The sequence below is a fragment of the Cannabis sativa genome, unplaced genomic scaffold, assembly GCF_029168945.1.
Source record: "Cannabis sativa cultivar Pink pepper isolate KNU-18-1 unplaced genomic scaffold, ASM2916894v1 Contig3, whole genome shotgun sequence".
Taxonomy (NCBI): domain Eukaryota; kingdom Viridiplantae; phylum Streptophyta; class Magnoliopsida; order Rosales; family Cannabaceae; genus Cannabis; species Cannabis sativa.
This window is the reverse complement of record NW_026870039.1, coordinates 2832435-2860378: the sequence shown is the minus strand read 5'-3', so window position 1 is coordinate 2860378 and position 27944 is coordinate 2832435. Positions and strand designations below refer to the sequence as shown.

General features: G+C 38.3%; 2 protein-coding genes across 2 annotated transcripts; both read left to right on the top strand.

The window, feature by feature from the left end:
- Nucleotides 1–9117: 9117 nt before the first annotated feature.
- Nucleotides 9118–10996, top strand: LOC133033163 (uncharacterized). Its single transcript, XM_061107781.1, has 3 exons — nt 9118–9729; nt 9845–10222; nt 10314–10996. Exons 1-3 carry the CDS (start codon nt 9249–9251, stop codon nt 10676–10678), a joined length of 1224 nt encoding a protein of 407 aa, XP_060963764.1. The 5' UTR covers nt 9118–9248; the 3' UTR covers nt 10679–10996.
- A 13750-nt stretch (nt 10997–24746) lies between these two features.
- Nucleotides 24747–26291, top strand: LOC115708013 (uncharacterized). The gene is made up of 2 exons (XM_030636164.2): nt 24747–24986; nt 25069–26291. The coding sequence occupies exons 1-2, from the start codon at nt 24813–24815 to the stop codon at nt 25627–25629; spliced, it is 735 nt and encodes a 244-aa protein (XP_030492024.2). The 5' UTR covers nt 24747–24812; the 3' UTR covers nt 25630–26291.
- The last annotated feature ends 1653 nt before the right edge of the window (nt 26292–27944 follow it).

Sequence of the window (27944 nt, the reverse complement as noted above, 5' to 3'; positions counted from 1 at the left end):
AAACCAAGCTCAAGAACATGATGATCAACCTCATGAAGCATAAGGTGATCTAGATGACTATCTCTTGGCCAGAGATAGGGAAAGAAAAGACATAAGACCACCAGCAAAGCTTGGCTATGCAGATTTCTCAACATTCGCTCTGGCTGCTGCTAGTGAGCTTGAAAATTCAGAACCCACAACATACAAGGAGGCATTGAAATGCAGCAACAAGGAACATTGGTTGAGAGAAATCAATGAAGAGAAAGTGTCACTGATTAGGAACAAAACATGGTCAGTTGTCAACAGACCACCAGGGCAGAGGTTGATTGATAGCAAATGGCTGTTCAGACAAAAGGAAGGAGTTAATGAAGACTCAGTGAGGTTCAAGGCTAGACTGGTGGCAAAAGGGTTCACTCAGATAGAAGATTTCAATGATATATCTGCACCAGTGGTAAAACAAGCTTCTATTAGAGCTATTATGGCCAAGGCAGCAGATCAGGATCTAGAAATAGATCAAATGGATGTGAGGACAGCTTTCCTACATGGAACTTTGGATGAGAAGATCTACATGAAACAACCTGAGGGATTTGACAATGGCAATCCAAATCAGGTATGCTTGCTACACAAATCACTCTATGGCCTAAAGCAAACACCTAGACAATGGAATATTAGATTTGACAAATTCATGTCTAGGATAAAGTTCACAAAGAGTAGATATGATCCATGTGTTTATTTTGACAAAGAAACATACCTACTACTGTATGTTGATGACATACTAATAGTAGGCAAAGATAAACACAAAATCAATAATTTGAAGTGTCAACTCAAGGGTGAATTCGAGATGAAGGACATGGGAGAAGCCAAGAAAATTCTTGGAATCGAGATCAGAAGAGAAAGGCCTGGTTTTATCATGTTAACTCAGCAAGGATACTTGAAGAAAGTAATAATGAAGTTTAACATGAATGATGCTAAACCAGTGATGACACCCTTGGCTCAACACTTCAAACTTACTAAAGAACAAGCACCTCAGACAGAAGAAGAAAGGCGATACATGGATAGCATACCATATGCTAACTGTGTTGGCTGTTTGATGTATGCCATGGTATGTACAAGGCCTGACTTGGCCCATGCCATGAGCATAATCAGTCGATTTGTTGCTGATCCAGGACCACAACACTAGGATGCAGTCAAATGGGTTATGAGGTATGTTAAAGGGTCTCTCAACATGGGTTTAATCTACAAAACAACTGAGAGAGGTGGATGTGAAGTTGAAGGATTCGTTGACTCAGACTATGCTAGTTGCATAGACACAAGAAGATCATTGACAGGTTACATATTCACTGCTTTAGGTGGATGCATCAGCTGGAAGTCTAATCTTCAAAAGGTGGTAGCCCTGTCATCCACAGAGGCCGAGTATATGGCTGCAATCGAAGCCATTAAAGAAGCAATCTGGCTAAAAGGTCTCTCAAAGGAACTTGGATTTAGCTCAGAAGACTTGACTGTCCATTGTGACAATCAAAGTGCTTTGCACTTGATGAAAAATCCCATGTTCCATGATAGGTCAAAACACATTGACATCAAACTACATTTTATCAGAGAGATCATTGCAAATGGAGAGGTGCAGGTGAAGAAGATCAGCACTGATCACAATCCTGCTGACATTTTCACAAAATGTGTCACTCAAACCAAGTTTAGACACTGTTTAAACTTGATCAACATCAAGGAAATTGGATGAGTTTCTCATCTCCCATCAAAGTTCAGCATTCTCTACTTCTATCTTCTAAGTCTAAGTGTCTATGCCAAGGTGGAATTATTGTAATGTGGCATAGAAACTAAGTCTTAGATAAATGTACTTAGGACTTTCCAACTGTATTACCGGTTTTATTGTTAAGTTGATTATGTTGGTTTTGTCTATAAATAGACTCAACTAACCCTTAGCTTGGTGTGGTTCATTTTAATTACTAAAATAAGAAAGTGAGAGAGAGAGCTTGAGTACTGGTTTTGTGAAACCAGCTACTGGTGTTCACTACTGGATGTATCTTTCTTCTCCCCTTCTTCTTGGTTGAATCACCAACTCTTGTGTAATCATTCTTTGTATAATTGGTTAATGGGAAGTGCCTCAATGGCTGAATTTTGATTTCATCCTCTTTAGTTAATTTCAGTTTGTTCTATACTGTTTTTAATTGCATTTCTTTATGTTAAGATTTGCTAGATTGTTATTGACTTTAATCAATTGAGTTTGTTCTTGATATTGGATGTTGTGACCGGTTTAATCACATCACTGTAAGAGTTGCAGCTTTAGGTAGTGTTTAAGTTTTGATTGTGTTTTGCAAATTCATGAGTTATTTGCTGAATTTGAAAGAAGAGGAGGGTAATGAAGTTAAAGGTGTTGGGAAACAAATTAAAGTTCTAAAAAAGAAGCTTTGTTGTACTACAATCAAATGTTGAGCATTACTAGATTTTGTTTCAATTGGATCAGAAATTAATTTATATTATTTTGACCATCCCGTAGTCATTGGATATGTAAGTAACTACCTTTGTTTATTGCGGTAGTTATGTCTATTTCCTCCTCTGTTTTTTCTAGTTTTAGCTAAAATAGATCATGAACAATCAATTTTTTAGCCAAAAAGTAGTAATGAAAGACCTTGCCAAGACATATATTGAATTATGATTATATATTATATAGCTAAAAAGTAATTAATCTTTGTATACCCTACCATATAGTTTTTTTTTTATTAATTGTAAGAAAATATTAATCACAATAAAAAATTATGAATAAATAAGAGTCAGTCATAAACTTTTGTTGTCACTCAAAAAGAATTAGTAATAATAAAAATTATGACTAAAATTATGTAGGTTGTGGCTAAAGAAGTATTAATGACAATAAAATTTATCACTAAATAATTATTAATAACAATAAAAGTTGTAAGTGAAGATAAATGAATTGTGGTTAAAGAATGGTTGTAACTAAATATAATAACATCTTAACAACTATAGTCACAAAGACTAGTTGTGACCAAAACTGACTTTTAGTGACAATGATATTTTTATTATAACTAAAATTTTTAGTCACGGATTTTTTAGCTACAACCTCGTCATGACAACAAATTTTTTATGACAAATTTTTATTGGTCACAATATTTTTTATTACTTTTAGTCATAACAGAACTTAAGTTTTTTATTGTGTGGGTTCGGTGATTTGAGACGATGAGGGTCGTGTGTTTTCAGGTCTTCACAAATTTGGTGGCAGGATGCTTTTCTCCTTATTCAGCTAAATTATATGCTTGTTTGGAATGCTCTCAAATGGTGTTACACTATAAGGCCGGAGATTGATTGCATGGAGAGTGTGATTGCCTTAATGCAATTTATGCAATTACAAAGAGAGGAGGCTCTTGTTAGTAGGTCCTCTTCGAGACAGGACTAATCTCCCAAAACCACCAAATATCAATTCATTCAACAGAAAACCCAATTACAATCATAGCAGTATTTATACTTCAAGAAATTAAAAATAAAGGAAAAAGCAAGGTAATACAATAGCTCACACAATTCCAACCAAATTGGTTATTCTTTTCTCTCACTGCCTGCCGGCTTGCTAACATTACAAATTCCTTGAGCCACTTGGGTTTAACACGTACTCTCCTTCCCCGCGCCAAGCCAGCTATTTCCCCACTCTCTTTGGTTTCCTCATTCTTCTTCTCTTCTTCTTCTGTTTGTTCCAGCTGAGCCATTGGGTCCATACCTTGTATTGATTGTTCCAGCCAGGATTCAATGCTCTTATGGGCTTCATTTTGGTCCAGGTTTATTGGGCTTACCTGTTGGGTTGGACTATCATTACTCTCGTCCCCGAAAACGACCTTGTCCTCAAGGTTGGATAGTTTGTAAACTTCACAGAGAGCAGCGAAGTCTTCCCATGTAGCATCCTCCGGAGAGCTTGACGACCACGAACCAACACTTGCTTCTTTTGTGTGTCGTTTACATTGATGACCCGAGTAGCCAAGATAGCCATGGGTACCATGATTGGCTTGTTAATTAACAATGCTGACTTCTGGAAAAGGGTAGTAATTTGGTGGCTGTTGTCCTTGAAATGGTTTAAGCAAGGAAACATGAAAGGTGGGGTGGATTTTACTTGCTGCTGGAAGCTTCAAAGTATAAGCAACCCGCCTTATTCTTGCAATCACTTCAAATGGTCCGAAATAACGGCGACATAGTTTGAAATTCAGGCGGTGCGCCACTGTAGATTGACAGTACGGTTGTAACTTAACTAGGACCAAATCACCAACTTGAAACTCAATGTCGCGCTATTTTTTGTTCGCCTGTTGACACGTTCTATTTCTGGCCCTGTGTAAGTTACTCTTGAGTTGCTGAATGATCGCATCTCTTATCAACAAATCTTCTTCGATAGCTTGAATAGGAGTCGTACCACGTATATAAGCTGGAATGGATGGGGGTGCTCTTCCATAAACCGCCTGAAAGGGAGTCATACCGATAGAGGAATGATGACTTGTGTTGTAATGGTACTCAACCCATGAAAGGAATTTGCTCCACTGTTTCGGGTTGTCTGCTGTAAAGGCTCGTAGATATTGCTCCAAATATCGATTTGTTACCTCTGATTGTCCATCTGTTTGTGGGTGATATGATGAACTCATCTTCAACTTAGTGCCCATAAGTTCGAATAAATTCCTCCAAAAAGTGCTTGTGAAGATGGGGTCGCGGTCAGAAACGATCGATCTGGGCATACCATGAAGTTTAATCACCATGTTAGTGAATAAATCAGCCACCTTTGTCGCAGAATACTGGTTCGGTAGAGCACCGAAATGAGCATATTTTGTAAACCTGTCAACAACCACCAAAACATTAGTAAAACCAAAAGATTTCGGAAGGCCCACTATGAAGTCCATGGCCAAATCTTCCCACACTCGCTCGGGTATCTCAACTGGCTGAAGTAAGCCATATGGAGCCGTGGGAGAATACTTCACAGTTTGACATGTGAAACAAGCTTGAACAAATTTATGGACGTCTTGCTGCATTCCCTTCCAAAAAAAATTTGCACTTAAGCGCAAATATGTTCTCTCTGCCCCTGCGTGTCCCCCAGTCTTGGAAGCATGAAATTCCTCAAGCAGTTGATGTTTAAAGTTTGAATTCGGGCTGAGCAACAATTTATGATTGAAATATAGCAATCCATCCTTGGCCATGTAGGTGCGGTTGTCTAGTTTTCCCTCCGCCAATTTCTCATGTAAAAGGCACAGTTGCGGGCATGTCAAATTCTCCTTTCTCATCTCGTCCAAGAAGTCAAAACAGCCAGCACTGACAGCGGTGTATAAGGAAGACAATTGTTGTTCATCTCTTCTGGATAAAGCATCAGCAACAGTGTTATTGTTCCCCGACTTGTATTCAATGGAGAATTGGAAGCCTAGCAATTTCCTAAGAAATTGTTGTTGCTCGGGAGTTTGAATGACTTGTGACAACAATTCTTTTAGGCTTTTATGATCTGTACGGATGATTAAATGTCTTCCGAGCAAGTATTGACACCATTTCATCACAGTTTCCACTACTGCTCCCATTTCTCTAGTGTAAGTCGAAGCTCCCATGAATCTTGGCCCAAATTTTTTGCTGAAAAAGCCAATGGATGCCCATCTTGAATTAACACGCCTCCTATACCCACATTAGATGCATCAGTCTCCACAATAAATTCTTTAGAAAAATCGGGTAATCGTAATACTGGTGTTTTTGTCATTGTTGTCTTTAGGTCTTCAAATGCTAATTGTGCCTTTGGACTCCATTGAAAACAATCTTTTTTTAATAACTCTGTCAGTGGTGCTGCAATGGTGGCATAGTGTGCCACAAACTTCCTATAATAACCCATCAATCCCAAGAAGCCACGCAATTGTTTCAAGGAAGCTGGTTTGGGCCATTCCACCATAGCTCGTATTTTATCTGGATCTGCTCGTACCCCTTATGCTGAAACTATATGACCCAAATAGTCAATGGAGTGCTGGAAGAAACTGCATTTCGAAGCCTTGGCATAGAACTTGTGATCCCGAAGGAGCTGTAAAATCTGTGATAAATGTGTGGCATGCTCCGCAGTGGTGCGACTATAAACTAGAATATCATTAAAGAAAACGGTAACACAGCGACGTAAATAAGGCTTGAAAACTCTGTTCATTGTTGCTTGAAAGGTTGATGGTGCATTAGTAAGCCCGAAAGGCATTACTGTGAATTCATAGTGACCCTCATAGGTCCTAAAAGCAGTTTTATGCGTGTCTCGCGGGTCCATGCGGATTTGGTGGTAGCCAGCCCGGAGGTCCAATTTGGAGAAGACAGTAGCTGCCCCTAGCTCATCTAAAAGTTCATCAATCGTTGGGATCGAAAAACGATATTTGATAGTCAGGCCATTAAGAGCTCGATAATCTACACAAAAACGCCATGAACCGTCCTTATTTTTGACTAATAAAACTGGAGAAGAGAAAGGGCTATTGCTGGTTTTGATGAACCCGCAAGACCCCATTTCTTTCACTAACTTTTCGATGATGTCCTTCTAAAAATAAGGATATCTATAAGGCCGAACATTAACCAGTGTTGAACCAGGTTGGAGAAAGATTCTGTGATCGATAGCTCGGCGTGGTGGTAGACAAGTTGGTTCCGCAAATACATCCGCAAACTGAGACAAGAGGCCCTTTCCTTCCAGAGGAAAATGAGTTTCAAGAGTTGCCAATTCCTGTTGATGACTGCCCAAATCCTCCAAAATTCCTGACAGAGTGTAAACCCCATGCACTTCCCCTTTCCGTGACATGGCACTCATTTGTGAGTAAGACAATTGATGAGCAGTGACCTCTGTAGAACCAGCCAACTTAACCACTTTGCCCTTCCATGAGAACTCCATTGTTAGATCTTTGTGGTCATGAATGCACGGCCCAAGAGTCTGAAGCCACTGCATCCCAAGAACAATATCTAATCCACATATTGGCAGTACATACAAGTCTACTATGAATAAATGCCCTTGTAATGAAAGAGTGACCTCCTTACATATATGAGAGCAGAGTAAAAAGTTGTCGTTACCCATATAGACCTTAAATCTTTTAGTAGGTTCTGCTACTAGACCTTGTTTTTTTGCTAAGGCTTCCTGAATGAAATTGTTGTAACTGCCAGTATCAATCAACACTTCTACTGAGTGGTTACCTTGTTTTGCCATTAACCGAAAAAATCTGCGGATTCATAGAGTTCGACAAGGAATGAAGGCTGACTTCCTCCTCGATTGTGGTATCCAGATCTGATAGCTTTGTATCATCCTCCTCCTCTTCTTGTTCATCTTCATGCCCACATAGAATCAGCATTCGATTTTTGCACTTATGGCCATAGGAAAATTTTTCATCACAAGTGAAACAGAGCCCTTTATCCCGACGTTCTTTCAATTCCGCTGGTGACATTCGTTTAATTGGAAACTCCGTAGGTGCCGAGGTCGCTGGTTTAGGTGCCACCGGGTTGGTTGGTTTGAGTGTAAACGGCTGAGATGGAGAAGATCCACTCGGTGTTGCTGGTGGGCGAGTATAGTTACTGATTCGATAATTGGTAGCATTGCGTCTATTGAGAAGATCATCATAACGATCCTCAAACAGCTGCGCCTTCGCCATTGCATCCGCCAAATCCGTTGGTTTAAGGAGCAATAACTCTCTTCTAATTTCTTGCTTCAGACCCCAGACAAAAAAATTCAAAAACATTGCATCTGAAACTCCTGTAATTCTAGGCATAAGAGCTTCGAATTCTTCCCGATACTGAGATACTCGCCCTAGCTGAGTGAGTTTAGATATTCGACCCAATGGATCGTCATAAATGGAAATGCCAAACCGTAACTTCAATGCTGTCAAAAACGATTCCCAATCTGCAAACCCCCCCTCCTTTCTCCATCCATTGAAACCATGTGGATGGTGGTCCTTCCAAGTGAAATGCGACTAACATCAATCTGAGTTCTGGAGAAACTTGCTGTAATTCGAAGAACTTGTTGATTTTGTATACCCAATCGTCCACATTCGTACCGTCAAACCGCGGAACCTTGACCCGCAGAATTCTTAGCAACGAGTTGGCTTCCCGAACCTCAAAGTCGACTCCCGTACGATGACCAGGGTGTTTTTCAGATCCAATCGTAGCACTCAGTTTGCTACTCCATCGGTGAAGATGGTGGAGCTTGGAGTTGAGTTACCCGATCTTCAAGCTTCGAAACTTCTTCTCCCAATCTGGAATTGAATCGAGCAAACTGCTCTTCTGAATGTTGTTGAAAACGCAGTTCCATAGCTTGCAGCATCTGCACAAGTTCATCGTTCTTCGTGGTGAAGAAACAATGAAAGCACCAAATGTTAGTAGGTCCTTTTCGAGACAGGACTAATCTCCCAAAACCACCAAATATCAATTCATTCAACAGAAAACCCAATTACAATCATAGCATTATTTATACTTCAAGAAATTGAAAATAAAGGAAAAAGCAAGGTAATACAATAGCTCACACAATTCCAACCGAATTGGTTATTCCTTTCTCTCACTGCCTATCGGCTTGCTAACATTACAAATTCTTTGAGCCACTTGGGTTTAACACGTACTCTCCTTTCCCGCGCCAAGCCAGCTATTTCTCCACTCTCTTTGGTTTCCTCATTCTTATTCTCTTCTTCTTCTGTTTGTTCCGGCTGAGTCGTTGGCTCCATACCCTATTCCGATTGTTCCAGCCAGGATTCAATGCTCTTATGGGCTTCATTTTGGTCCAGGTTTATTGGGCTTACTTGTTGGGCTGGACTATCAGCTCTACTGACGATGGTGTTATTGTTAATTTTGGTTCTTCTCATTTAATTGGGTGAGGGAAATATTATGGCCCATATATTAGTTAAAATGTGTTTAAGAGAGGATTTCAATTCTCTCTTTGAAAGTGATATTATGGAATGTATTACTCACTTGATTGGAATAGAGAACAAATAAAAAAAGTACAGCTTATGTGGCTGAATTATTATATGGGGTGTCAGGAAAGAACTCATAGCAAAGACACAATCTGCATGAAACACATTGAATCTCGTCCGATCACTAACGACCACAAAAATTTCCTCTACTGAAAACACCCCTATTTCATAACTCTCCCTCTCAAAATAAGAACGTTAAGTCAGGGCTATTTTCGTAAAAATACAATATAAAAAACAAAACAGGAAATAGCCTACGAAGCATCACAACATATGGACTCAGCATGGTATTATCCAAGCTAGCTCAAAGTGACCACCTTTGTCTTGTCTCCATAGATGTGTAGAAGTACCATAACTGTTCACAATTCAATTTACCCAAGGAAGAAAATGAAGAACCCAATATGCTCCACTTCTAGTGACGAAGACGAGTACGAGAACTCGGCGGGTTTGGAGCCGTATTGCTGGTGGAGATCATCGTCTGAGAAGTTCAAATTAGAATGTGCAATGCTCAAGCTCTATAATAATCTCCCTAACGTGGCTGGGCTCACGCCGAGGCTAAGGGTGTTGAGAGAGCTTGAGAGATTGGCTCTTGTTGCAAACGAAGGTATCAATGACTTTAGGCAGAAGCTGGTCACGTATCGGTCCGGTGATTTTTGGATGCCAACCGGAGGTGTTCCAAAGGAAAAAACTGATATTCCTCCGGTTATTACAATTCTATTGGTTGGATTTTCTGGTTCTGGCAAGAGCTCTCTTGTTAACCTTATGTACTGCGTTTTGGGCCGCTCAGGACTTGTTCCCTTTGCCCAAACTTCTTCTGGTAATTGATATTTACTAATTGATTATTAAGTAGTATATATAATGATTATGATGGTAAGTACTGCTGCAGGTTTTGTTTTGTTAATAAACATTTTTCTTTTTGTTTGGTTTATTAGGGAATAGTCCCGATTACACAAGTATGTTCTTGGAGGAACATAATGTGCTGAGGTCACTGCGAAGTGGGTTTTGCGTGTATGACTCGAGAGGTTTTGATTATGAACAAATGAGTGAGAATATAGAAGAGTTATCGAGTTGGATGAATGAAGGGGTTCACCATAACCAGCTGTGTTTGAGATCAGCAGATTATTTGTTAAGAAAAGATGAAATAGAAGTTCTTATGTCGAGATCGTCTTCAAAATTTGAAAGGAGGAGAGTCAATTGTGCCATGGTGGTGGCTAACATAGCAGAGATCTATAAAGCTTACAAGACAGGGAATTACAAGCCTATGGATGCCATTAAAGAGCTTTACTCTTCACCTGCTTTTAAAAAATGCAGTAAGTAGTTCAATCAACTGATTCAGCTTATAATTAACACGGCTTCTTTTGCTTCAAAACTTAACCTTTTCTTTTTAACCTTATTTTGTAGTTGAGAGCCCAATACTAATATTGACACATGGTGACATGTTATCAACTGAGGAAAGAATTGAAGGGAGGATCAAGATAAGTGAGTGGCTAAATATATCAGAGACAAGTGGTGTGTATGACATTGTCTGCTTAACCGAGTATGGATTTATTGCAGAAGATTCAGATCCAGTTTCAGCTTATGCATTGACAGAGGCGATTTACAGAGCACTAATCATTTCAGACAGAGCTCATTTACCCAAGAGAAGTTTTTTGGACTGGACCATCCTTGTCCTGTCCTGGGTTATGTGCTTCATTGCAGCTTTCTTTGCTTTCCTGTCTGAAATTTGTTCCAAACTCTCAAACAGCGGAGGAAAACTGAAGTTATGAAAGGGAATTGTTTAAGTAATTATCTAATCTAGTTTAGGACCCTTGTGTATAATTATGTGTACTACTAATGTATGACCATTTAGAATTAGATGATTAGATGTAACTACTAATGACTCAGATTATGGCTAACTCTCTCATGAATTGTTAATTGAGGTACCATTTAGTTTAGAACCTAACTTTTCAGTGTATTTGTTATGTGTTTCAATAGTAGGTTTTAACTTGTAATAACGAAGGGGTTATTCTGATGAGAGTAATTTATTCATCGGTAGTGTATGGATTGTTTAGCTTTATTCTATTGATCTTATCTGTTTTTCGCTATAGCCTCGTATTGATCTTATGGGAAGAATTTAAATGAATGATTTGATTTATTAAAATGTAATGTAGCCTTGTTGGTTAAGACTCTCTCTCATTTTAATTTTTGGCCCGTGAAATTTTGTGCAAGTTTAACATTATAATTAAAAAACTGTTTTTCAAAACAATTTAGCATGTTTTGCCATATATTTTGAAAATAATTTTCAAAATATAAAGTTGCTAAAGACAAAAATTTTGAGAGCAAAAAAATTACTTTTTTTCAATATTTTTTTTCTTTAGTTTATCTCATATTATTTGTCTCATCATTTTCTCACATTATTTTCTCTATCATTACTTTCTCTCTCATTATTTTCTCTCTCATCACTTTCTCTCCCACCATTTTCTCCCTCACCACTTTCTCTCTTATTATTTTCTCTCATCACTTTTTCTCTCACCACTTTCTCTCTCATCATGGTCGGGGTCTAGGATTCCAGCTCTGAGGCCAGGTTACATGTTCGTGTTCGGGATCAAGGTTGGGAATCGAGTCAAGGTCTAGGGTCAAGGTTGGGCTACTGTTAAAATCCTTCTCTAAAACTAGTCGTTCTACTTTGATAAAATCGGTGGGGCTTTCTTTACCAGTCTATTCTATGCAAAGTACGAAGTTGTTAAAGAAACTTCCAACTAAAATCACTTGCATGGCTAGAGATTTTTGTTGGGGCTGCGAGCAAGAAAACTGTGGTATTTGTTTAAAGGCATGTGATTAGTTGTGTCAAAGTCTCAACGTGGCTTGGATTCAGGAGAACTTTGGAAATAAGCCTTTCTTGCTAAATGAGGTTGGGCTCTCCATACCGAGGATCAATATGTTGCAAGGTTTTAAGTGCTAAGTATCTTAAAGGTAGACCTTTTCTTGAAGTGTTAATCCAAGAACTCAAATTTCTGGTTCTGGAAGAATTTTCTGAAGTCTAAAGAAATTCTTATTAAAGGAGCCTGTAAACTCATAACGGATGGGCAAGATACAAACATTTAGGAAGATCCATGCTTATTCATAGTCGGGACTTCTATCCTCATCCTATTAACGGGCGACTTGAGGAATTTGAGAAAGTAGCAAATTTACTGACAGACAATGGCAATTGGGATTAGGGGTGGCAAAATGGGTTTCAACACGGCACACGAACACGAACACGACACGAATTTTACGGGTTAGGGTCGGGAAAATTAGATTCGGGTCGAAAACGGGTCGACACGACTTGACACGAAATAAAAGCGGGTCAAAGACGACACGACACGACCCGCTTAACACGAATGTGACACGATTTTTTTAAATATAATAAAATAAAAAAATTAATAATAATAATATAATTATATAAAAATATATATTTAGTGATTCAATGTGAAGTTAAAAAATTTTAAATTTAATTTTCTTTAACATGAATTTTTTTTTTTTAATTTTTATTATATATAACAAACTATATATACATAAATGTATATAAGTTTTTTAATAGAGCTTAAATTTATTAATTTTCTCTACAATTTTAGCTTTAATAATGCAAAACGGGTCATAGTGGGTCGACACGAACACGACACGATTTTTTACGGGTCGGGTTAGGGTTGAGATAATTAGACACGAGTCAAAAAACGGGTCGACACGCTTGACACGAAATATAAAGTGGGTCACATAAAATATGACACGAACACGACACGATGACACGTTTTGCCACCCCTAATTGGGATATTGCCGAACTCCAAAACTTGTTTGACCTAGAGACAACCAATAGTATCATCAAAGGTGGTAGGTCTGGGGGTCAAGGTAGTGATAAGCGGATTTTGACTAAAGAATCCAATGGTCATTTCTCTACTAAATCTTCCTATATCTAGCTTATGCATTGGATCGTGCTTCTCCTAGCAACATTGCTCCCGCTCTATGGAATAAACTTTAGAACTCTAGAATCTTAGAGTGTCACAAGGTCCTTTAATGGAGTGTTCTCTTAAATGCCTTACCTATCAGGGCTACTCTTCCTAGAAGGATGTATATTGAGAATGTGTCTTTTCCTATTTGTGGTGTGGGAGAGGAAACAATGGAACATTTTTTCCTCTATTGCAACCTTGTTTTTCACCTCTGGAGGTCCTCCCCCTGGGGTGTGATGCCAGTGCTGAATCCTGGGGCCCGAGTGTGGGATTAGATTAAATTCTTATGGAGCCTGAAGGAAAAAGGAGTTGAGGTCTAGGAATTATTTTTGTACGCTTCAATTGTACTGGATACAATATGGAAAACCCGAAACAATACGATTCACAATAATTCTATATGTAACATTAAGCACTGTATTGGCTCTATTTCTATATGTTATGCAGATTTTGGTTCTTGTCTATTTCCTTCGCCAATGATGGTTGCACCTCCTGTTTGGTCTTCCCCTCCGAATGATCGGGTCAAAATCAACTGTGATGTTAAAGTTAGTTGTGACTCAATGTGTGTGGTGGCTTTGGCTTGAGACCACAAGGAGTCGGTTTTGTGGGTGTCTATCTGTTGGGTTTTATGCCCTAAATAAAACTCATTTCAATATAATCTGATTTACTTATTAATATAGATCAGAAATAACATTTAATGTTGCATGGTTCACATGATTTATTTCATGATTATATGTACATAATGTATGAATTCATCTGAAATCATTTTCACATACTTGATCCTGTTTATTGTGCCGTCAACACATTGGAAAGTAAACATGACTATGTGAATAAAGTTTCCTAGATTTATCAGACATAGGGTTTTACTGATATGATAATCTACAACAGAGTTTACTTGCATTTGGAGAAGTGCTATGTTTTTTCCAGAGCATTGGTTAAAGTAAAGCTCAGGTTGGATGCATGGAGTATGCATCGGAAGGGACCGATATTGAACTTTGACTTAGATTTATTAAACTTACCGTAATATCTATTCAAGTCAATATCGCCTAGTTGATCCTAGATCAAATGATCTTAATCCTGATATGATTAGGCTCAATCTCGAGAGGCTATTCGTGTTCTTTGATTTGTTAGTTAAGCCTACTTTTAGGTCAGGGTGATACGTACATTTTGGGAACACGGTAGTGCAATTGAGTGGGAGCGCTATCATAAACATGGAATCTATAGCTTCTATCTGGCGAATAGTAAGCAAAGGATGATCTCCTTCGAGCTTAACCAAACGAACATAAATGGTGGAGTACTCATTTCACATAAGCTGAAATATCATTTATACGGGGTCAAGTGTTTTAAGGAATAAATACATTGTAGGGTGTAACGGTAATTTAATCCCTTTACAGTGTAGATCATTCATATAGAGGATCATTGATCACATTAGGATTATAACAATGGATAACTAATGATGTGTCTATATGGTGGAACATATAGAGCATTCTATATACTGAGAGTGCAATTCTAAGTTCTATGCGTGGATTCAACGAAGAATTAATAAGTTAGTGAATTTTAGTGCTAAATTCTTGATCTACTTATTGGAAGCTCGGTTATATAGACCCATGGTCCCCCCACTAGTTGAGATAATATTGCTTGTAAGACTCATGTAATTGGTTTTGATTAATCAATTATAATTCTCAATTTAGACTATGTCTATTTGTGAATTTTTCACTAAGTAAGGGCGAAATTGTAAAGAAAGAGTTTATAGGGGCATATTTGTTAATTATGATACTTTGTATGGTTCAATTAATAAATATGATAAATGACAATATTATTTAATAATTATTTATAGTTATTAAATAGTTAGAATTGACATTTAAATGGTTGAATTAGAAAATTGGCATTTTTGAGAAAATCATATGCAGAAAAGATAAAACTACAAAATTGCAAAAAGTGAGGCCCAAATCCACTAGTATAGGGTCGGCCACTTTTATAGGGTTTTCCCTATGATATTTTTATTATTTTAATGCCAAATAATTTAAACATAACCCTAGTGGAATGCTATAAATAGATAGTGAAGGCTTCAGGAAAATTACACTTTTCTTCTGACACTTTCTGAATCAGAAAAAACTGAGCCTTCTCTCTCCCTATCTTTGGCCGAACCCACTCTCTCTCTCTTCCTCTTGAATTTCGAAATTCTTAGTGTATGAGTAGTGCCCACACACAGCAAGTGATACCTCAATCATAGTGAGGAAGATCGTGAAGAAAGACTTTCAGCAAGAAGGAGGTTTCAGCATCAAAGATTCAGAGAAAGAGGTCCAGGTTCAGATATTGATAATGCTCTGCTACAGAAAGGAATCAAGGGCTAGATATCTGAACGGAAGGAGTCATATTATTCCGCTGCAGCCAATGTAAGATTTCCTAAACTTTATATGTGTTTATTTTATCGTTTTAGAAAGTTCATATTTAGGGTGTTAATCAACATACTTGTGAGTAGATCTAAGATCCTGGTAAAATAATTTCCAACACTATCAACATGCTCAACTTTTCTAAACCACTCATTGGAGAAGTTGCGGCCTATTTGTTAGCCCTAGAATCATCGATCCTTTGGAAGCATTCGTTTGTGATAATTGAGAGTGATTCTGAGACGGTGATCAAAATAATGACTGGAACGTGTTCTGTTTGGGGTATTGGTAACTATGTTCTTCAATATAAAAATCTCTCAAACCTTTTAATTAGTTGTAACTTTTTGTTTATTTCTAGACTGTGTAATTTTACGGTCCATAATGTGGCTAAATGAGTTTTTGCCAGTCATGTAATTGGTATGGTTGATCCGTCCTCCATACCATATAACTTATTATGTAATGACTAAGAGGTCTAGCTTTATTTAATTTTAATATATTTACGCATTTTATTCAAAAAGAAAAAATTTAGTATTGCGTACTTTTCAACACTTAATTAAAGAAAATTTTTAAGAAAATATACATCTTATTATTATTTGTTATGTTGAATATTTTGAAATATTTTAATTATTGTGACTATTTGTTAAGTGCTTTAAATTTTTTATTTTTACTTTTGTATAAAAGATATTTTAAGATTTTAGTTGTATTAAAATTGTAAAGTTAATTACGTAAAAAGAATTGTAAAGTTAATAATTTTGTATAATATTTAATTCAAATTAGTAATAATGTTGAGTTGTCATGTAATTTTTTTTTAATATGTTTAAGTTAATATTAAAATTCATTTTACAAATTAAGATCCTTTCGAATCCAATCAATCCAAGCTAATTATAATTGAATCATGTTCAGAGAGATGCACCTTCAGCACTCTCTTTTATAAATTAATCATACATTAATTTTTTATTATTTTATTTCAGGCCTTTTTAATTATAAGATCTGAGTTAAGAAAGTCTTGTCTTTTGACATGGTTGTTTCGGTCTTTGTTTCGTTCTGTTAGTGTGTTTGGTCCTGCAATTGTGTCGTTTTGGCCTTGTGCTTTATACTCTGGTACTATATTTGTTTCTTGTCTTTGGCTGTAGTCTTTTGTTGACGTTATGGATGAGAACCTGGGGAATGATATGATGGAAGAGGAGGAGATGGGCAGGCTGGTTTATGACGATGAGGATGATGATCTATCGGAGATTGATGATCGTTGGTGTATAGTGGGCAGATTCCTAACAAAACGGATAGTCGACTTCCAGGCAATGCAACATAAGATGGCCACTTTATGGCAACCAGGCAGAGGGATGTATGTCAAAGAACTTCATCCAAATCACTTCCTTTTTCAGTTTTACCACGAAGTGGATATCGAACGGGTTATAGAGGGCAGTCCGTGGACGTTTGATCGTGCCCCATTGATCTTTGAAAGAGTAAAACCAGGAGAAAACCCGAGATCCATTCAGTTAAACTCCCTGGAATATTGGATTCAATTACACGATATGACTTCTGGGTTTATGTCCGAACGTGTAGCTAGGGATGTTGGCAATTACATTGGACATTATGTTAAGTCGGATCCCAACAATTTTTCTGGTGTTTGGAGGGACTACCTCAGGATTAGAGTCAAAATTTGTGTGGATAAACCATTGGAACAAAGCATGAGATTGGAGAAGAAAAGTGGTGCTTTCTGCGTGGTCCGATTCAAGTATGAGGATCTCTCAACTTTCTGTTTCATCTGTGGTGTGTTGGGTCATTCAGAGCGGTTTTGCGAACGGTTGTTTGATACACCTCCCCACTTGATCAAAAAACCTTATAGTCTAGAACTCAAAGCGGCTCCGAGAAGAAGGAATTACAACATGGGCTCTCAATGGCTCCGCTCCGGCATCGTCTCCAAGCAAGGTGAACCGAGTAATCACAATTCCGATGGGGGACAACAGAGTAATGGGTTGGCGAGAAGTCAGGGGGTGGGAATCACGGTTGGACCGATTTTGCATGAGCTGGTTAATGAATATGGTAACAATCTTCTCAATCAACCAGCTGGGAGAGAAGGAGATATACAAGGAAAGTCAAAAGTTATTGCCTTGAATGCACATCCAATACAGAATATCTCATTGCCTAAGATTCAGGTGACTGATTTGAAGAGAAGGAAAACAATTATGGAAGGTTTTTATAGTGAGGAAATTGAAGAGAATGAGCCTGGGATTCAGGATAATAATGATGACCGTATGGGTGGGTCAATGGAGGGAGACGTTGTAATGGGCCTTGGTGAGGAGGACTTTCAAAAAAACTTTATTGGGGCGGGTTCTGGTTCACAGGCCCGCCGTGCATTATGAATGTATTGAGCTGGAATTGCCGCGGGCTTGGGAACCAACGGGCTTTTCAATTCCTTAAAGAGATTATTTCTCATAAGAAACCCAAATTTGTTTTTTTATGTGAAACTAAGTGTAACAAGAGTAGAATGGATTGGGTGGGGAGACAATTGGGCTTTGAAGGAATTTTTGTGGTGGAGGCCCAAGGTTTAAGTGGGGGGCTAGCTTTTATGTGGAAGGATAAAGAGGAGGGGAACTTATTGGGCTTTTCTACAAACCATATTGATTTATCTGTGAAAGGAGAGGGGAATGAATACTGGAGACTAACAGGGATTTATGGCAACCCCAACCGTGCGAATAGGCATCAAACTTGGTCTCTTCTTCGTTCAATTGCAGGCGACTCTGTGCTTCCTTGGTGTGTCATAGGAGACCTTAATAATGTTCTATCTCAGGAGGACAAACATGGTGGCCATCCTTATCCTACTCGGCTAATTGAAGGCTTCCAAGGTTGCCTTGCGGATTGCGGTCTTGTTGACATGGAACTTACAGGATATCGGTTTACATGGGAGAAAAGCAGAGGAACAAGTTCTTGGATTGAAGCTCGGTTGGATCGTGCGTTGGTGTCGGACTCTTGGATTCAGTTATTTCCCGATGCTACCTTACTCAACCTTGAGCATTCTACATCAGACCACTGCCCATTGCTTCTAGTGCCGGTTATTCAAAGTAAGTATACTCCCTTTCATCGCTTTCGTTTCGAGAATGCGTGGCTCAAAGAACCAATGTGCTATCAAATTATTGAAGATTGTTGGGGTCGGGACAGTGATATGGGCATTATGGCTAAACTGCAATTATGTGCTACCAATCTCAGTAGCTGGGGTAAAGAAATTACAGGGTCTTTCAAGACAAGAATCAAAAGATGCAAGAGTGAACTTAACAAGCTGAAGAGCCGAAGAGATTCCGTCTCTATTAATAGATATGATGAAGTTAAAAATCAGCTGGCGACTATCCTTGATCAAAGAGAAACTTTTTGGAAACAAAGGGCCAAACAATTTTGGCTCAAAGAAGGTGACCATAACAGTAAATATTTTCACCTTATGGCGAACAAGAGGAAGAAGAATAACTCAATCTCTAAACTCAAAAACCAACATGGGATTTGGGTGGACTGGGACAATGGGTTAAAAGATGTTATAGTGGAGTATTACTCAACTCTATTCTCGGCTACTGGTTCAGCTTGTTCTGAAGTCATTGATAGCGTGGATAGAATTGTTCCTATTTTGGCTAATGAAGAGTTTAGTTTACCGGTTTCAGAGGAAGAGGTTCGAAAGGCGATTTTCCAAATGCACCCGGATAAAAGCCCAGGACCCGATGGTATGACTCCGGCCTTTTATCAAAAATGTTGGAATGTGATTAAAATAGATGTTCTATCCTTTGTTCAGCGGTTTTTTGATAGTGGCCATCTTGATTCGGCTTGTGGAATGGCCAACGTGGTGTTGATTCCTAAGAAGAAATGCCCGGATACGATGAAAGACTTAAGGCCTATCGCTCTTTGTAATGTCTTATATAAAGTCATAACAAAAGTGTTGGCTAATAGGATGAAACCATACATGGATGCTATTGTCTCGGACTCACAAAGTGCCTTCATTCCTGGTCGATTGATTTCAGATAACGTCATGGTCTCCTTCGAAGTACTTCATTATTTAAAGCGTAAAAGGAAAGGGAAAACGGGATTCATGGCGCTCAAGCTCGATATGAGCAAGGCATATGATCGGATTGAATGGCCATTTTTGGAAGCTATTCTGATGAAAATGGGATTTGCTCCAAGGTGGATAGGATTGCTAATGGCTTGTGTTACCTCGGCGAATTACCGTATCATCCATGGCTGTCATGAAATGGGTCCTATAATCCCGTCTAGAGGGATCCGTCAAGGAGATCCTCTCTCGCCATATTTGTTCATACTATGTGCGGAAGGTCTCTCATCTCTCTTGCGTAAGTATGAAAATCATGGCTTTATTCACGGTTGTAAGGTGGCCAATGGTGCGCCTCGAGTTTCTCACATGCTTTTCGCCGACGATAGTTATCTATATTGTAAAGCTACTTTGGAAGAGTCTGGTCGTCTTCAAGAGCTTCTGCGTAAGTTTGAGCTCGCTTCGGGTCAGCAAGTCAACTTGGCAAAATCGTCCATATTCTTCAGTGCCAATACAATGCCGAGTGTGAGACATCAAATATGTAATTTCCTCAATATTGAAGAGGCGGCAGAGGGTAGCTTTTACTTAGGTTTGCCAAGTACAATGTCTCGTAACAAGACCATTGTTTTGGGATTCCTTAAAGACAAGGTGCGGAGACGTATCCAAGGTTGGGAGGGCAAGTTTCTATCTCGAGCGGGTAAGGAAATCTTAGTGAAAACGGTTCTTCAATCTCTTCCAACATATGCAATGAGCGTATTCCTTCTTCCATTAGAAATTAGTAGAGAAATTGAGAGAATGATGACCAAATTTTGGTGGCAATCGTCGAAGAATTCTAATAAGGGAATCCATTGGATGGCTTGGGACAAACTAAGCAAAAATAAAAAAGGAGGTGGGCTTGGTTTTCGAGATTTAAGAGACTTTAACTTGGCAATGTTGGGAAAGCAAGGGTGGAGATTAATCACTAGACCCAATTCGTTAGCGTCAAGAGTTTTCAAGGCTAGATACTACTCAAATGGTTCTTTTCTCACTGCCCAACTTGGTTCCAATCCAAGCTTTGTGTGGAGGAGTATTTTGGAAGCGCAAGAGTTGATTCGAAAAGGTATACGATGGAGCATTGGGAATGGTCTTTCGATTTCTGTGGTTGGTGAACCTTGGCTGCCGGATCCTTTGAATCCTTATGTTGTTTCTAGTCACCCAGCTCTTGCTTCAGCAAAGGTTGCAAACTTGTTTTCTATGGATACTGGGGGCTGGGATAATGCTGTCATTGATGACCTCTTTGATGCTCGAGATCAACGTTTAATCAAAAGTATTCCCCTTCAGGCACCCACGGCTTCAGATCAAATCTCTTGGACTAAGGAAGTGTCGGGTATTTATTCGGTGAAGAGTGCATATAGTTTTCTGCAGCAGGATAAAGGTTACTGGTATGATGACCAATCTTCTCTGTTTTGGAATAAGCTCTGGAGCTTGAAAGTTCCCCCGAAGATAGCTAATTTGTTGTGGCGTGCTTGCTCCGAATGTCTTCCTACTTTAGTTCACTTGCGAACTAAAAGAGTGGTGAGCTGCGTGTTATGTCCTCTTTGTCAAGTTGAAGAAGAAACAACCTTACACTGCCTTGTCACTTGCAATTTGGTTCAACAGTGCTGGAACCGGGTTGGAATTGGTACAAATGTTGCACCAGATTTTTCGTTTCTGCAGTGGTGCACCAGCAGTTTTTTGCAGGCGGATGGTGAGCAGAAATGTTTGCTGGCAGCTGTTTGTTGGGCAATATGGGGCGCCCGTAACAGACTCGTATGGCAAGGAAAAGATTTTAATCCTAATAATGTAGTTGTGTTTGCAACAAAGTACCTTGAGCAATGGAGGAATGCTAGAAAATCCAATCTGGATTCATCATGGTCTGAACTTCAGACTAGTGATGGGAATGAGCATTGGACACCCCCAACCGAATCTAGTCTCAAGGTTAATGTAGATGCGGCTTTATTTAATGGAGGAAATTCTTTCGGTATAGGATTGGTGGCCCGAAATCATGATGGTGTGCTTATTGAAGCCAAAACTATACTTTCCCACGGTGCAGTTGATCCCCCTCTCGCCGAAGCCATAGGACTCAAGGAGGCCCTTAGTTGGATCAAAGACATGCATTGGCAAAATGTTTTCTTGGAGTCTGATTGTCTTGTGGCAATCCAAGCTATTCGTAGCTCTTTAAAGATGCATTCTTTGTTTGGTCTAGTTATTCAGGATTGTAAGTCTCTGCTTAACAATATTGGTGTTATTTCTGTTGTTTTTGTGAAACGATCTGCTAATGTAGTGGCCCATAACTTTGCTAAGGCTGCTATATTATTTCCTGATCGTCGATTCAGTTTGGAGGATGTTCCAACTGATTTGCTACCTTGTTTGGTAGCTGAAGTTATTGGTTAATAAAGCAATTTTATTATTCAAAAAAAATAATTGAATCATGTTCTAAAAAAACAAAAAATAATAATAATTTAATCAAAGTATAAAAATATTAGATTGAATGGGTTAGATACCCCTCAAATGACAACTCTTAAAACAACAATAAAACATACGAAAGGTCATAAAAATATAAAATGGCAAATATGTTTAAACCACATTAATATTTTGAAACGATAAAAAGCAAGAATGATTTATTTAATGAAAAATTATTTATACTTAAGGGATTTAACACCATGTCAGCCTTTGGATATAAAAAAAAAAATAGATTTTTGGTATATAAGGGTGGATATGTATCCATATAAAAAGCAATGGTATGCATTTTTATTTTTATTTATTATTAGTAAGTGATAAAATATTGAGAAATTTTATAATGCACCCTTTTAGAAGAGATACACTGATACATCTCTATCTGTTTCAGTATCCGAAATAATTTTTTAGTCAAATTTTTTTTCATGGTATAGTTATTTAAGACATCCTGCAAAATTTTAAGAAATTCGGAAAAAATTTAACATACCGAAAATTACATTCTGACAGTTGTTGCACGCGTGACTATTTTATTTTTACACGCGTGTAAAATGGACTGTCTAAACATTGTTTTTTATATTGTAAATTAGTCTCAATCTCTCAAAATTTTGTAGGATATTTTAAATAGCTATAACGTAAATAGAGAGTGCATCAGTACATCCCTTTTAAGGTGGTGCAGTGTAGAATCACTCTAAAATATATATTTTTTTTTTTTTAATTTTAAATTGATAATAACATTTCAGTTACATTTTCTTCAAAAACATTTCAGTTACATTATTATTTTTTTTTTTTGATGGTAGTTACATTCAAGAACTGAAGGCGTTAATTTTGTCCCTCCAATGGTTTTCTGATAAATAATTAAATAACAATTTAACTAACATGTAAAAGTGTAATAACCGATAGAAAAATTAGTTTTTTTTGAAAGACAGAAAATTAAATTAGTTGTAGGAGGCATTATATATTTTTAAAAAGTTACACTATATTAGGATTTAAAATTTCATTTCTAATTCCAATCGACATTACTCGTGAGATGGAGAAAATTATGACAAAGTTTTGGTGGCAATCTTCTAACAAGTCAGGGAAAGGAATCCATTGGCTTTCTTGGGACCGATTATGTACTCACAAGAAACAAGGGGGTATGGGTTTTCGTCACCTTCGCGACTTTAACTTGTCTCTTCTTGGCAAGCAAGGTTGGCGACTCCTAGTGCAACCTGACTCTCTCGTGGCCAAGATTTTTAAGGCTCGCTACTACCCCAACAACTCTTATCTTGATGCCTCTCTAGGTAACAATCCTAGTTTTGTTTGGCGTAGTGTATGGGAAGCTCAACAACTTGTAAGGAAAGGGCTTCGTTGGTGTGTAGGGGATGGAACCGAAATCAATGTTCTTCACGAACCATGGCTGCCTTGCTCTGATAATCCTTATGTCTCTACTTCTCATCCTAGTTTAATTGATGCTAAAGTCCATAGCCTAATGAAGATGAATGACACAGGTTGGGATATGGAAATTTTAGAAGATTTATTTGAGGAAAGAGATAGAAGATTGATAGTGCAAATTCCCTTGCAACAATCGGCTGCTAAAGATACATTGACATGGGCATATGAAGCTTCGGGTATATACTCAGTCAAAAGTGCCTACAAGCTCCTCCAACAAGTTAATGGAAGATGGGATAATGATGTAGATGCTGCATCAACTTTCTGGACTACTATGTGGCGTCTAAAAATCCCTCCAAAAGTGAAGAATACTCTATGGCGTGCGGGTAAGAACTGCCTTCCTACTCTTTGTATGTTGCAAACAAAGAGAGTTAATGTTAACTCTCTCTGCCCGATTTGTAGAGAGGAAGAAGAGACTATATTACATGCCTTGGTCACTTGCTCACACATAAAACCGGTTTGGGATCGAGTTGGGATTGGTACAAATATCACCCCCGATATCACTCTTTTTCTTGACTGGTGCATTCGGGTTTTTACTGGTGCCGATTCAAGTAAAAGATGTCTAATTGCAACTCTTTGTTGGGCGATTTGGAGTACACGAAATGATTTTGTTTGGCAAAAAAAGGTGGTAAATGCTGACGGAATTGTAGTGTTAGCTAGAGGTTATCTTGATCAATGGACAAATGCTCAAAGCACTCTCATTGAGTCATCATGGTCTGGTTTTCAGACGGGTGATGGGGTTGAGCAATGGTCCGCTCCAAGCGAAAATAGTATCAAGATCAATGTTGACGCTGCTCTTTTTGAAGATGGAACCAGCCACGGGATCGGTATGGTAGCTCGCGACCATCACGGTTTCCTAATCGAAGGCCGAACTGAACACTTCCAAGGGGCTGCTACTCCGGAAATCGCTGAAGCAATCGGGGTCCGAGAAGCCTTGAGTTGGATTAAGCAGAAAAACTGGCAGCAAGCTAGCATTGAAACAGATTGTCTCATGGTGGTTCAAGCAATTCGAAGTTCAACTAAAATGTTATCTTTGTTTGGACAAATCATTGATGAGTGTAAACGACTCTCCTCGGAATTAAAGCATGTTTCTATTTTCTTTGTTAAACGATCAGCTAATGTGGTAGCTCACAACTTTGCACGAGCTTCTATATTATTTCCTGGTTGTCTTTTTGGTATGGAGTCTGTTCCTACCGATTTGTTACATTGTCTTGTAACTGAGATTGTTGGTTAATAAAATTATTATTTTCCTTTCAAAAAAAAAAAAAAAAATTTCATTTCTAATTGAGGGACTTCATAATACCTTATTTAAATTAGTAAATCATTTTATTCTTCTTTTAATATTCGTGATCCTTCTAGTTTCTAAACTCAGTGCTATGGAGATAGGACTTAGGAAGAAGCTAGAACAACAACGAGTCATCCAGTACAACATGGCACTGTAGAGTGTAGCCACGTCAGATGTCCTACCACGTGTCAATCATAGTAAGCTCCAGAAACTTCACTAATTCCCTAACTCCTCTGTTGTATTTTCTTTTATATTAAAAGGAAAAGTAAGAGGTTATCTCTGTTTTCCAAAGACACAAGACAATACTCAAATCATTAGATTTCTCCGAAAAAATAAAAAATGCAATCAAGATTTGCAACCGTAGCAGCAAAGTCAACTCACTGGGTCTTCTCCTCTAGAGCTTGCCAGCGTGGATTGGCCTCCATTACGACGCCGTATCGCACCGCTGACCCTGCTGGTCATGCCGAGGATTACGAAGCTCACCAACCTGCTTCTCCTCATGGAAACCCAGATGTGCGTTCCTTACTTAAATAGTGTCATTTTTTATGTTATATATTATTATGAATTCAATCTGTACTTACTCTGTACTGATCAGGAAACGAGAAATGTTGCGGAGCCTAAACCAGCTGAGCCACCAGAAAGAACAGAGTATAAAGTGGAAGGTACAACTGAACCCCTTAGGCCACCTAAACCGGCCGCCACACATGGTAGTTCCCCAAGGCTAGAGAGCACTGGAGTGAACCAGCCACTGGATCCTACTTCACAGCAAAAACGGAACCAAACGACGACGATTTCTCTTGAAGACACGAATTGCGCGGGTCTGGATGGGTCTCCGTGGCCGAATGACGAGGGAGAGAGGTGGAGTGATAGAGCCGAACAAGAGAAGGACGACGTTGAGTACTTTAAGCACCACAAGGCATCGCCGTTGTCGGAGATGGAGATGGCCGATACACGGAAGCCGATCACTCAGGCAACTGATGGGACGGCTTATCACGGTACGAGTGCGGACGTGATCTTGTGGAGGCCGGAGCAGCTTGATACGGCTGAGGAAGCGCTGAAGAGGGCGGCGGAGATATGGAGGCAGAATGCTATGCGTGGTGACCCTGATGCTCCTCATTCTAGGGTTCTTAGGGCTCTGCGCGGTGAGGATTTTTGAGATGGAAAGGTTTGAACTATTGCACCATGTTGACAAGTTCTAATCTTCATGTTGTTATGATCGTCGACTATGGTTATGTGAATTGTGCTCAACAAAAATATTAATAATGATAATATACAAAAATCTGAAAAATTGTGTAGGCACATAGATCAATTATGCAATAACATTTTCTCAAAAAAACAAAAAAAAAAATGTATATTTATGAAAAGACAAACATAGGACACGACCCGCCAAAATAGGAAGGGAAACGTCCTTTCTATGACTTATAATATCCATGTTGGACTTGAGCTATCCAAGTTAATGGAAGAATTCTTGCTCTTTCCCTTTTCTCCGGTGTTACTTGCTCCAAGAAACTTCTTGTCTTTCTTTTAAAGAACTTAATAATGAAGCTAGGTAGATAATAAACATTTCGACTATTTTAACGTTGTTTCTTGCTGTTGGTGCAAAATTTGCTAAGGAAAAGATTTGAGAAATGGAAAACTTCACATCAAGATTTTGCTAGGAGGTGGGCGCACACGTTGGAGAGAGTGACCATGAGTATGGCACCATTGGCATTTTCCTTGGTACTCTGTCTGGTTGGTGGTGTTGGAGCGTTTGTTGGTGTTTTTGTATGGTTGTTGTGGGCGATAGTTGGGGTTGGCGGGTGGATTTTGATTGTAGTTGGTGTTTAATGGTGGGTAAGAGGAACGAGCGGTGGTTGGGTGGGCGGAAGCAGGGAGGGAAGGGGATGGGTTTTGAGATTTAATAACAAGCTCTCTCTTCAGCAATTTTTCCTGAAACTCATTAAAACTAATAGGTGTATCACAAGCATGAACCGCATCAATGACTCCTTAATAGCTTGAGTCAAGATTGTCAAGAACTTTATCAGTAATGTCTTCTGAAGCCATGGGTTTACCAAGGATAGCTAGTTGGTCAATGCACATCTTTATAGCATCCATGTATTTTGTGATTGATTGAGATCCCTTGGTAATGCCCTTCAAATTGAGTCTTACATGGCAAAAGTGTTGGCAAGCGTAACCCAAGCAGCATTGCAGGTTTCTGAGTGAGAGATGAGGGGAATAAGGGTGGATTCCAAGGTGTGCCAATAAGAGCTCCAAAGAGGAGCTTGTCTTGCCTAAACCAAGTTGCATAGGCGTGATTTGTGGTGGTGATGTGTTGAGAATCATGGGGTTCCATCTCAAAATCAATTGGTTATGAGTGGAGTAGCCCATGTTCTTATATATGGCTCAATTCTCTACCATTTATTCTATGTGGGACAATGTCTACAACATTTCCCCTCAAGATGATGATTATTTTTCGCTCATTAATTTTGAACCGTATCAGAGTGGACATGGTTACTATCTGTATAGGTGCGGAGCGGATAGGATCACTTGCTCGCAAGGGATATGGCTCTGATACCATGTTGAGAATTATGGAGTTCCATCTCAAAACCAATTGGCTATGAGTGGAGTAGTCCATGTTCTTATATATAGCTCAATTTTCTACCATTTATTTTATGTAGGACAATGTCCACAACATGATGGATGCTGAGGTAACGGTAGAAGACGGTGCCGGGAAGGAACCATCCAAGAACTTAAGGAGGCCATAGCCAATTAGAGTAGCTTCAATTGAAGCTTCCGCGATAAATTATTTGTTGTTGTTAGCTTTAGGATATTGGTGAGGTTAACAACAATAAGAGGAGTGTTTGGGTCATCATTATTGGGAATGGTGGTAGAAGCCATTGAAAAAAAAAATTGAGAAAGTAAAAAAAAAATGGAAAAAGATTATACCTGTTCAGATACCATGAAAAGGTTGACTTTAATTATATTTTTAGAATATCAAATACACAAAATATATAGTAAAGAACCAAAAACTATCATATACAAATCATCTAAATAAAATAATATTAATGTAATAATCTTAATTTATAGTGAATAGATTAATATGCTACGTAAGCTAATTAATACTAATTGATATGTATATAAATATATACATGAATAGAAAATAATAGCTATTGACGGGAATTGATCTCATTGTTATATTTTTAATTTTTAAAATTGTGTTTTTAAGAGAGAATAAAAAATAATATTTTGTCATTTTAAAAATTTAATGGTGTTTGGCACAAATTTTTTAAAACTATTTATAATTTTTTTCTTACTAAAAAATTAATATATTTTAACGCTGGTCCTAGAATTCGAGTATGTAAGCAAAAATATAAAATATAATATGTTAGACAGAAAAAGTTGTTTTTGAAAATTAAAGATAATATTTTGATGTTTTTTTTTTTATAATTTTTTAAAACTCAATTTTTAGAAAATTGTTCTTAAAAAATTTTG

Excerpts from the sequence above, each read along its gene's own strand:
- LOC133033163 (XM_061107781.1), top strand. The coding sequence starts at position 9,249 with ATGTGTAGAAGTACCATAACTGTTCACAATTCAATTTACCCAAGGAAG. Across the intron at positions 9,730-9,844 it reads CTTTGCCCAAACTTCTTCTG|GGAATAGTCCCGATTACACA; the intron begins GTAATTGATATT and ends TTGGTTTATTAG. Across the intron at positions 10,223-10,313 it reads ACCTGCTTTTAAAAAATGCA|TTGAGAGCCCAATACTAATA; the intron begins GTAAGTAGTTCA and ends CTTATTTTGTAG.
- LOC115708013 (XM_030636164.2), top strand. The coding sequence starts at position 24,813 with ATGCAATCAAGATTTGCAACCGTAGCAGCAAAGTCAACTCACTGGGTC. Across the intron at positions 24,987-25,068 it reads CTCCTCATGGAAACCCAGAT|GAAACGAGAAATGTTGCGGA; the intron begins GTGCGTTCCTTA and ends TGTACTGATCAG.